Source organism: Protomyctophum parallelum (assembly GCF_964188405.1).
Source record: "Protomyctophum parallelum genome assembly, chromosome: 1".
In the NCBI taxonomy this organism is placed as follows: Eukaryota; Metazoa; Chordata; class Actinopteri; order Myctophiformes; family Myctophidae; genus Protomyctophum; species Protomyctophum parallelum.
Genome location: NC_139697.1, coordinates 65,011,365 through 65,023,636, shown reverse-complemented (window position 1 = coordinate 65,023,636; position 12,272 = coordinate 65,011,365). Strand labels below are relative to the sequence as shown.

At 39.9% G+C, this 12,272-nt stretch overlaps 1 protein-coding gene across 1 annotated transcript; it reads left to right on the top strand.

Annotated features, from left to right (window-relative positions):
- The first annotated feature begins 450 nt into the window (after positions 1-450).
- tm7sf2 (transmembrane 7 superfamily member 2) lies at positions 451-11,958 on the top strand. The gene is made up of 11 exons (XM_083788429.1): positions 451-572; positions 1,352-1,431; positions 1,789-1,979; positions 2,208-2,262; positions 2,917-3,111; positions 3,675-3,778; positions 8,158-8,277; positions 8,677-8,845; positions 8,959-9,039; positions 10,290-10,412; positions 11,636-11,958. Exons 1-11 carry the CDS (start codon positions 556-558, stop codon positions 11,794-11,796), a joined length of 1,296 nt encoding a protein of 431 aa, XP_083644555.1. The 5' UTR covers positions 451-555; the 3' UTR covers positions 11,797-11,958.
- The last annotated feature ends 314 nt before the right edge of the window (positions 11,959-12,272 follow it).

Here is a 12,272-nt window from a genome sequence, read left to right as displayed (position 1 = left end):
CCTCCAGTTTAGGAACCACTGTCACTGCTATAGTCATAGACTGTATAGTAGTATTCGTAGTATACTGTATACTGTAGTGTCGCCTGTAGGTGACATACAGAATCTCAATCCCTGCTTCAGGCAATACTACTTGTCAACCAGTAGGTGTCGACACAAGGCTATACATTTATCAATGGAAGTGTATGGGCGACCATATCCAGCATTCCAGCCTACTGCAGATGTGCTTATTTAAAATTGTATGACACATACTTTATCAATAGGCGTACGTAGTGGTTGAAATAAGATTGTATTCAGCAAAATAAGTTCCAGATCGCAGCGTTAAAGGATTTAAAATACATTTATGAAGCATGAGTTGTGAAACCATAGATATAGTGTGAAACAGCCTCCGAGCCTCGCCAGTCATCCAACATACATACATGATTGGCCAAAGGTTCTCCTCCACGCTCTTCTGATGACCATGGAAGCATTTCATTGGCTTACAGGCCATTCAATGCTGACAACGTCTGTTTGGGGGCGTTTTTGTCATTGCACAAGTTCCTCTCTGATCACAGCTCCATGCATGCATTACACCGGTAAGACATCACCACTTATTGCTTTATTAAAAATCACACATTACTGATTATTCCAGTGAATTAAATGTATTTGACTGTATGGAAGCAGCGCAATCGCTCGCTACACGCTGAGATCTCATCTCTCTCTGAGATCATTTCCGTGTCGTCATTCAAGTGATGGATCAAGCTACATCTGATATGTTGCATAATATAGACGTCCAAACAGTGGGTATTATTACCGATATATCAATAATAATAATGCCAACGACACCATTGCAGTGTCCTTGTGAAAGCAATATTTTAATAATAATAATGCGTAGGCTATATGGCTTTTTACCCACAACTGTGTATTTATTAAAATGCGCGTGTCCATGGACACCGTTGTAAAAAGAGCAGCTCAACTCCACAGGTAAAGGTAGTGAATTCTTCACATCGCCTCCTTGCGTTCAAAATTGATAGATTTATACGAAAAGTCAAATGTATTAAACTATAAGGCAGTATAGTCACATAACGTTGCGTTGGAACCAAGACTACGGTATTTCTTTGTGGGCTCTTTAATGACCAGGGACAGGAACGTACATTTTGCCATATCTCTTTAGAATTAAAATAGGGTCATTGCCTAATATATCAAACATGTATTTGAAGGAGGCGATTGTTCAGAACTGAAGTGCACTAGTTTTCACTGCACTATCACTGCTGTAACAAATTGTAACTAAGTGAAATATGATCTATTTATTTTCATTAGTTCCTCATTATTTCCTTTTCTTAATTTTGTTGCTTGAAATCTGTAATTTTCCCAGAGAACCAATAATGAGGAACAGTCAATCGGTCAAACACAGATCCTCTCATGCCACAGAGAAGGAATTCGGAGGCACTTTAGGTGAGTCTACACTCTACAAGATGCTTCCTCAGATTCTGCACATGTCAGCTTTATAGTACCTCAATCTTTGCTCTAGAGTCTAGAAGACAGTGGCTCTCAAAGTAGGGTCCAGTGACCCTCAGGGTTCCTTGAGAGACAACCCGGCGTACATGTCTGTAACACTCAGAATTATGCAGGTGAAATTAAAGTTTGAGAACCACTGCTTTAGGATAATTATAGGCTTGGCTGCCTTAGTTATATTGTGTGTGTGTGTGTGTGTGTGTGTGTGTGTGTGTGTGACGAAGAGGGAGAGATGAAGGACAGAATTCTCGTATTGAACTTCCCCCCCCCATATTCATCTCTTGTGTTCTTTCTCAGGTGCAACGTGCATTCCTATCTTCCTCCCACTGACTGTTCTCTACCTGCTCAGCGTATGTCGATCACCGGAGGCTAGTGTGCTTAAGTGGCCCCCTGTCCTTCCCAGTTACCTCTGGGATCCTATAGCAGTCAAACTGCTGCTGGGCTGGTTGGCCCTGCATGCCTTCCTGTATATGCTACCAGTGGGAAAGGTATAAAAAGTTGGGATTACATTTATTTACTTAAGATAAAGTTGTTTCTGCTTAAAATCACAACCCACAAATTAACGCTAGCAGTATTTAATTTGTAAATTACACTTTGTAATTTACCAATAGTTCTTTGTGTAAAATATTAGTTTGGGCATATTTTGCATGTGGTGTGTATGTTATTACTGTAGTGTAATATATGCAATGATTTGATTTGACTATGTTTACCTGTAGGTATCTGAGGGCTTAGTACTGAGGGATGGAACACGCCTCAAGTATCCCATAAATGGTATGGTGGGGTTTTGGGGTGATATTGTGCTTTTATGATGTTTGTTATGATCTGCTTTAATTATATTTGTAATGCTTTTAAACATTGCAGTGCCAAATATATATACATAAATTCCTCATGGTTCCTTTCAACAGAATTTCTATGCTATTCACTGGAGGTTTTCTTAAATTTTTATATAACATGTTTTGTTATGTCTATATACACCCTTATGTATTGTTATTAATTATTAAGTACTATTCTTAAGCCAAAAATCAGTCGCACAGGCCTGGGCTGTGGCTCAGCGGTTCAGGCACCTTGGCAGGTAATCCAGTCTGGCAGTGTGCCACGGGTTCGACTCCCGATCCCGACGGCCTTTACTGCATGTCACCCCCCCCCCCATCTCTCTCCCCATTTCCTGTCAGCCTACTGTCTGTCCCTCCATAAAAAATATAAAATAAAGGCGAAAGCCACAAAAAACCCATAAAAAACAAAAATCAGTCGCACAACTCGTAGCCACTATGCAATGAGGGTTTATTAAACACCAACATTTTGACAGTCGTCTTCAGTGTCATTTTCAGGGTATGTAATACAGCATTATATAAGGCTGTTTGTCAGAACGTTAGCATTTGTTTAATATAATAGACATTAACGTTACATGTTGTCTCTCTCCCTCAGGCTTCCATGCCCTGTGCATCACTGTTTTGTTGCTGATGCTGTTGCTGTCGTTGGGAGCACCTCTGGGTTATCTATTTGAGCTTCTGGTGCCCCTGGCAGTGTGTTCAATTGGAACATCCTACCTTCTCTCCTTCTACCTCTACATACGTTCCTTTTGGGCACCTAACCATGCACTCGCTGTTGGTGGAAACACAGGTGAGAATACTTTGAAAACCACTGACCACACACTTATTCCATTTAGGCCTGTTACACTTACACCTATACGTTGTTATACTGTACCTTCAAGCCTCTGTGTCATTTTAGTTGAATATATACAGTATATGTATATATCGTCTGTGTCGGGTGGAGACCTTTTCGGGATTCAAATAAAAAAAAGTAGCTGATCGACAAGCTAAAAAATACGCAGCATGCTGCGTTTCGAGTTTGTAGATCTGCTACTTTAGATACTTTTGTGTGATGCTGTATTATCATCAAGTAGGTCGTTAATTTATGAAAAAACACAAAAGTTAAAACATAAAAACATAGAGGTTTCTGTCGACAGCAATGATAATTGCTTCTATATGGTCTAAATGGGTTAAATAAAGGCAAACATTCATTCAAGTTGATAGCAAAGCAGACTAATCATTTTTTAGGTGTTTTAAATGAATACTATATATGTCTTGAAAGTAATGGTTTGGAAATTTAGAATGGAAATTACTAGTTATTTACAGCATGTGGCTTCTCTGTTGTTCCTATTCCCTGTGTCCTGTCCTGTCTAGGAAACCCCTTGTATGATTTCTTTATGGGACGAGAGCTAAACCCCCGCATTGGAAACTTTGACCTTAAATACTTCTGTGAGCTAAGACCTGGTCTGATTGGCTGGGTGAGTAAAAATGCAGGAAATTCTGAAAAGCTGAAAATCTGTCACTTTCTGAACATGGCAGATGAAGCTTGTTGTAGATTGATATTTCCAGCGAGCCACACAGTTGTGCTGCAGAGTATAAGTTAAGCCTTACTCACGCCTATGTCGTTACTTCATTACCACAGCAACCATAGCAGATACTGTAGGTCAATGGTAGGTCAATGATGCCTGAATACAAAAATCTGATCAATTGCAAATAACTGTGGATATTCAGTCCTAATCAATTGCAAATAACTGAATATTCAGTCCTAAAGATAAGATTTGAGAATCAGATTTGCCTGCAGCCTGAAGCAAGCCTTTATTATTGACCTTAAATGTGGCGCTTGGTTTGAAACGGGAGCAAGATTCATGATGCATGTCATTCCCTGTTTCACGGTTGTCTTCCCCGCACTAACTCGGAAATGAGTAATGTCTTAATGACCAATTCCACACATCCCATGTCTTGGTTTATATTCTCAGAAAAATCACCTCTGTTCAATGAATGTACATACTATTATACATCAGACTATTAACTGATATTATTCAGGCTAATTGAGAAGCTTGTGAACATTCAAGGATCACACTTCTTGGTTGCTTGTGAGCTTGGCCTTTCTTCCTGTGACATCTGCTCCTGTTCAGGAATCTCTGCTGATGGCAGAATCTACCAGCAAATAGTTCTGCTTTCTGCTGAAGACAATAATGAATATGTGGATTCTGTCATGTTGCCCATGAGGGTCACTGGGAGATACAGTACATGCGAAGGACAAGTGCTCCTGTAGAAACTGTAGAAGAGTATTTCAGACACAAATGCCTAGTCTGGCCTCTTCTTGACCATGTCATCATAGAGTTTGATGGCCAATTTACCTCCTTATCGGCCAGCTCTTCACCCCTGCCTGGGCTAGTTCCATCTGTCTATTGCCAGGAAGGTGTTAAGAGCGTGAATATGTACTCTAAATCTCTTCTTTTAACCAGTAAGACGCCCTGAGGGGGAGAAGTGAACTCACCCTAAAGGGCATCAGCCTGGGTGATGGCAGACTGCTTGGCGAGCGCTGGCGTTTTGTCATCTGAGGTCAGATCAACATATAGAATGAATTCTGTTCTTGCCATTTATGGAGTGTGTCTTGAGTGCACATGCTTTGATGAGGTCAGATCAACATATGGAATGTCAGCTCCATATATGGAGATCTAAGGGTGGCAGCGGGGGGCAGTGTCTTGAGCGTACAGCGTATGATGAGGGTCCAGGTAGGGTAGGACTTTAATTTTGCCGTTTTTCATAGTAATCTGCGACCAAAGGTCGCAATAATGATTTCCTGCCATCAACAGAGATAATAGAACAGGAAGAAAGAATGGCCAACCTATCAGAAAATGAAGAAGTGTGATACCTGAATGGTCCCAAGCTCCTCAACTAGCCTGAACTCTTGGTGACTGTGACAGACTGTGATCGTCACATGAAAAATACAAATATTCCTGTACTTTAATTTGATTGAGCAACCTTCACTTGTGGAGTAATATTTGACCAGGAGTTTATGTATCTACCTTTATCTTTGTACTTTGTCCACCACTGGATAGCATCAAGTAGAGCTTCTCCGTTTAACTGCTATAATTGCCGAGATGGTCGGATAGTCTTTCAGGCTTCCCTGCCTATGTTTAAAGTTACCAGAGTGGCTCTGACAACACTTAAATCATTTTGTATTTCAATCTGTGGAGTAAAACTATGGAACAGTTTGCATGTGGAACTCAAGCAATGCCCAAGTGTGAACCAGTTAAAAAATATATATAAAGAATACATTATTAACCCATTCTGAACGGGCACCCATTTTGGTGTCAGCATTACGTAATGCTTTAGCTATTTAAAAATAGCAGATCTACAAGCTCATATCGCGCCACCGAGTGGCGCGATACGAGCTTGTAGGTCTGCTATTTTTGAAAAATCGAAGAGCGACTGACATTTCTAGAATCTGATCTCAGGTCAGAATGGGTTCATCAGACCAGTGTGTGTCCAGTGGGAAACCTCGTATGAATCTGATCTCAGGTCAGAATGGGTTAAGAGGTATAGAGAGGAAGAGTTACAAAACACTGACTTATCATTTAGATAATTGTACTTAATTGATTGTATGTATGTATGTATATATATATATATATATATATATATATATATCATACTATAATTAACCGAATGTCTGAGTGTGTGTGTGTGTGTGTGTGTGTGTGTGTGTGTGTGTGTGTGTCTGTCTGTCTGTCTGTCAGAAACAGTGGCGTAACTCCTTACTGCCTGCACCAATCACTCCCACTTTTCACACAGGCATTGACCATAATTATGAATATGGAGGGCGTAACGAAGCCCTTTTTTCGATTTGACACATTCATTATTAATAATGAATTTATTAGTGAATTGGGCGCAGTACCCCCCGCAGCCACAAGGGGGGTACTGAACAACTCATCTCCCCGCAAATCACGTGTCACCAGTGAAATGCATGTTGGGAGGACACAGATTAATACTGGGACCTTAGAGTATATATACTGGGACACAGTTTCCGGCGCAACATTCCCCTTGCATTCTCCAATGCACTTCCCCTTTTTCACACCGCCCCCAGGCAGGCATCATCAGACCTATGCATCAGACCCACACAAGGAAAACAACTCGGACCCAACAGTAGCCTACGCATCGACACAAATTAATTACTACATACATACAACAAACAACATGCCACGAAGAACAGCCTCAAGGACCCTAGCGCATTCTTCCACGCACCTACCCTTTTTCACACCGCCCCCAGCCAACACAGAGGTTGTGTGTGTGTGTGTGTGCAGACTACTTTCGCTGTGAGCATGTGTGTGTGTAAACTACTTAAGCTGTGAGTGCGCACGTGCGTATGTGTGCGCGTGCGTCATCGCGTGGCCGTTTTCAGTTCGCTATAAACACAACACGAGATACAACTGTCTTGAACATAAGCCACACACACACACAGCGTGAAGTGGCTACAGCGCACGCTCCGGTGAAAACAGCTAATCTACAAGCTCACAACATCACAGGTTGCAAAAGCCATGAGTTCTCTCAAGCCAAAGCTCACAATTGAGACCGTTTTGGACGCAAATCCACCTGCAAATTGGATCTGTGCGACTGTCCATATATAGGTGCATGTCAAACTGGGGGTCCTTGATACTTTTCAAATGGGGCTCTGTGGGCTAATAAGTGTAAATGTTGCGGTCCTTGCTCTTGCCATGAAAACGTTTCCCTACCATGCATTTGGAAGAATACTTTAATGTTATACTGCTGTTTTTATTCATAAAAAAACACACACACACACACACACACACACACACACACACACACACACACACACACACACACACACACACACACACAGTCACACACACACACACACACACACACAAATATATTATACAAGTTGAAATATATCAGAACGGGTAAGAGTAAGGACTAGTATATTAATATACCATATGTATGTATTATATGAAATATATAAATTATTTTTTATTGATCATAATATGATATATAGAATAGAATATATTATAGTGCATATACAATGACTTACACTATTACACTATTTAATGTACTTGGTTTCTCTGTTGTGAATTTTTTAGTTTATACCATGTTGGTAGTTATGAGATGACGTCAAGCGATGACGCTGAAATTAAGCTATAAAGGGGTAGGGTTATATACGTTTTTTACTTCAACTTTCTTCAACTTTCTGAACATACAAAAGTTAAAAAAAATAAAGAATAATAATAAAAAAAGAAGAGAAAAAAATAATTATACTTGCGGCCAGTGTGGCTTGTTTTTTTTTGTTTTTTTGTTTGTTTATACTTTGGGAATATTATTTTTGTTTTCTATATTGCACTTATTTTAATTATTTGTTCAGAATAAAGTTTTTCATTCATTCAAAGTTACCTTTGAACAGCCACTGCATCGACCGCTGAGTTGCTTGTCATGAAAATAGCTTGTTGTAGTGTTGAAAAGTATTCCAAACATTTTGTCCACCAGTCTTCTAGAGAAGTCCACTTGACAATCAAGTCTATGTATTGTTTTTTTATTTTCATACATTAAACAGTAAGGCTGCAACTATGGATTATTTTGCAATGATTCTATCAATTACTTTTTTGATCAATCAAATAATCAACCAGTGCAAATCAATGCAAAAACATTCTAATAGTTTTTTATAATCTACTAAATGTATTAGTATGATTAATCATTTATGCCATATTTTTTTTACTTTTTTGTATATTTCTCATTGCGATGCGACATTGTGAGCTTGAAGGCTTGCTATTTTTGAAAATCGATAAGTTTGATTAACTTAACTTCTATTGAACAGTATTCTCTTGTACTTTATTCCAATCAGGTGGTCGTAAACTTCGGGATGCTGATGAAGGAGGTTGAGCTAAGGGATTCCCCCTCCCTGGCCATGATACTGATAAATTTGTTCCAGCTGCTGTATGTATCTGATGCTTTATGGAATGAGGTGAGAGGCCCATCCAAGTCTAATTTATGTTTTCCTTTAACAACTATTTAATACTTTGGCTATTTGAAAATAGCTGATCTACAAGCTCACAACATTTTCACCTATAATGACATGGCCAATTGGGCACATGATGGCTTTGGCTATTTGAAAATACCTGAGCTTGTAGATCTATTATTTTCAAAAGATTTTTATACATTTTGTGAAATGGGACATTCTGCATAATGAGTAGTACTTCTACTTTTAGTACTTGAATTATATTTTGATGCCAATAGTTTTATACCTTTACTCAAACATTTGTAATACCAGATTTTTACTTGTAACCGAGTATTTATACATTACAGTGTTGATACAGGTACATGTAGGACGTGCTCCACTCTCATGCACCTCTGTGTTCAACAGGAAGCTGTTCTCACTACCATGGACATTGTACACGATGGCTTTGGCTTCATGCTGGCCTTTGGGGACTTGGCTTGGGTTCCCTTTACCTACAGCCTCCAGGCTGCTTTTCTAGTCGTGCACCCGCAGTCCCTCAGCGCACTTGGAGCCGCAGTCATAATTGGTTTGAATGGTAATCAGTGAGTGGTCTACCATTTTATCATGACGGCATTTGTTTTTATTCGTTTTTTTTTTACATCAATTAGAATCATGTTAACGTTCAGTATATTTCCTTCCTGTTGCTAGGTGTCGGGTATTATATTTTCAGAAAATCCAACTCGGAGAAGAACCAATTTCGTCGGGACCCCACGCACCCCAGTGTCTCTAGTGAGTGAATCTTTATAGTCTCTTTCTCAATGCCTCTTTTCTTTCTTCTCTACATGAAGACTGCTTTATTCAGGTTTTCATACATTCACACTGAACATATTCAGATGCGGATCTTCTGCTATTCAGACCTTGGGAAAATCACTAATAGAGGGTATGTGCATGCATAAAGTGAGTTTAACGTCGTTTAACGTTGTTTAATGCAATCAGATCAGACTTTCCTGCTTGGATGTATGGGCTGTCAATCAGATAGGACTTTTCTGTTTGGATGTACAGTGTGGGCTGTCAATCAGATAGGACTTTTCTGTTTGGATGTACAGTGTGGGCTGTCAATTAGATAGGACTTTTCTGTTTGGATGTATGGGCTGTCAATCAGATAGGACTTTTCTGTTTGGATGTGTGGGCTGTCAATCAGATAGGACTTTTCTGTTTGGATGTACAGTGTGGGCTGTCAATCAGATAGGACTTTTGTGTTTGGATGTGTGGGCTGTCAATCAGATAGGACTTTTCTGTTTGGATGTTTGGCCAGTCAAGGCGAGAAAGTAGTTTTTTTTGCCACTCAGTAGGTGTCCCCGCATAACTTCCGGGTATGATGATGTCACACACTCTATAGGTTCTTTCTTACACATAAAGTTTCACATAAATGTGATGCTTTTTCTTTTCTTTTTTTCACATAGAACTTTATATTTTATTTGCATGTCTTTAAATGTGCTGATGTGTTGAATATGGAGGACCCTTATGTAAACGGATCTTAGTGCTTTTCTGGTTTTATCCTCTTAGCAGATTTTGTATTGATCTGTACTTTCGTTGAACCGTACCCATTCTATAAACTGTAATAACATTTTCAATCAATCAATCAATCAAACCTACCTAGACACATCAAACCCGGTAGCATGGTAGAAAATGCATTTACAGTTTGTTATAAAAATGGACCATACAATTATAATATAAAGAAGATTCAAATCAAAATCAGAAGATCTACAACCCCAAAACATGCCGCTTCGCACAGCGTTTCGAGCTTGCATATCTGCTACTTTTGATGCTTTTGTGATGCTCTAGTATGATCAAGTAGGGCCTTAACTTACAAAACCCCCCCCCCCAAAAAAAAAACCCAAGTTAGAACGTGGTGATAGGAGGTTTCTGTGAGCAGATATTGTGCAATTTGTGCTTGCTGTACATGTGAGCCGCCAAGTGTAGCTCCTGGTACACGGATTGCGATTCAGATGGTCAGCCTCTCAATGGTGTCCTTGTAGAGTTGGAAACAATCGCCACGGCAACAGGGAAGAGACTGTTGGTGTCTGGCTGGTGGGGCCTGGTTCGTCATCCTAACTACCTGGGTGACCTTCTGATGGCCTTGGCGTGGACTCTACCCTGTGGTGAGTCAGCACAAAACCATACACTACGTAGATTTGCTACTGTACAAGCATGTGACACACATTTACTTGATGATTGATTGTGATTAATTATTTAATTATGTTTCTGTCATTGAACATTGGAACATTACAAATAAAGATTGTTTGGCTCTTAGGCTTTGTAAACAAAACTTGCACAGGTCAGATAGGACAAATAACATTACTTTATACTTAAAGTAATAGCTTTACTTAAACAAATCTAAAATAATTGTGATTTAGGTGATTATGTAATAATTTTGACAGGCCTAGATAACAATTCAAAAATCACATTTTGTCCATCACACATACATATACCTATTTGAATGTATCAATACTTGCACATGCTTAGGCATAATTGTCTCCACCAGGCCGAAGGCATGTGGGGAGAGTATGTTTTGCACTCCGTCCGTCCGTGTGTCCGTCCGTCCGTGTGTGTGTCCGTCCGTCCGTGTGTCCGTGAGCAGCTAATCTCGGCCACCGTTAACCCGGTCGATGCCAAATTTTGCACACACACTCCCTGGATGCCAACGATGAACCTCTGCCCCAAACTTTCCAGAACGGCCTGTTATAGCGCCACCAGGAGGCCGCTTTGTGCAAAACAACCAGGTCGATGCCAAATTTTGCACACACACTCCCTGGATGCCAACGATGAACCTCTGCCCCAAACTTTCCAGAACGGCCTGTTATAGCGCCACCAGGAGGCCGCTTTGTGCAAAACAAGTTTTTGCACAGTACACCTACAGATTTTGTCCAAACATCACGCAAATTGGTACACAGTCTCTCTAGAGCCATTCAACGAAACCGGTCTTTCAGATTTCTCACACTCCATCCTGATTGGTTAAGATTGGCTTCCAAAGTTCACAGGAGTGCTGTACAAATCGCCACAACTCCTCAACGCAGCGTCCGATTGCGATGAAACTGTGCACGCATATTCCCACTAGGCTGAGGAAGAAATCCTGGTGGAGACCTGTGCCCAGAAGGGCACTTTTTCTAGTTTTAGCTCTGAAACTAGAGCTAGAACTTGACACTAGAATGTTATATTATAGGATAACATGGGCTATGTTATCCTATAATATATTATTTCAAAGATCGCATTTAAAAAATAATCCATTATATTGTATCTATTTTATTGTCCCTGAATTTTAACCCACTGTGCCGCTTCCATAAACCATAAACCATTAATCCCTGTTCTCTGATTTGGTTTGTAGGATTCTCCCATCTTCTGCCTTACTTTTACGTTGTGTATTTTACCATCTTGCTGATCCACCGAGAAGCACGGGATGAAAGACAATGTCAGACCAAATATGGTCTGGCGTGGGAGACATACTGTCGACGTGTACCTTACAGGATCTTCCCTTACATATACTGAGGAGGAAAGTAAGTGCTCAGTCAATTCTGAGTTGAACTAAATCATAAGACCAAATTCAGGGAGCGAAACTGTGACTTCCTGAAGCAATTTAAACAATGACAATAACCTGAAAGGTACTCAATTTTCAATCATAAGGAATGTAAGTAACAGCATTTTGTGCGAGTCATGTGTGGCTACAGCGGTTGTTCAAAGTGAGTGTGGTTTATGCCTGCTGCGTTCAGTGTCAGGGCGTTAAGATTAAGGTTCATTCATAGGATTATTCATGATGCATCACTATTTACACTTAATCCTGTTTTAAATCTGTTTATGGTACTTTTAGATATTAGTTTTTGTTTTTATTCATTCATGAAATCAAATAAAAGCCTACGTTAGTCCAAGCCAAGACATTTCAAGGCTTCAGTGCTGCTAGTACAATAAACCATTTTTGGGTAACAGGATATACAGTAAACAATGCCTATCTTTCACCTATCTCCATT

Bases quoted from the DNA above. Each gene is read 5' to 3' on its own strand.
- tm7sf2 (XM_083788429.1), top strand. The intron at 2,263-2,916 runs GTATGGTGGGGT...TCTCTCCCTCAG, and splicing joins CCTCAAGTATCCCATAAATG to GCTTCCATGCCCTGTGCATC. The intron at 10,413-11,635 runs GTGAGTCAGCAC...TTTGGTTTGTAG, and splicing joins GGCGTGGACTCTACCCTGTG to GATTCTCCCATCTTCTGCCT.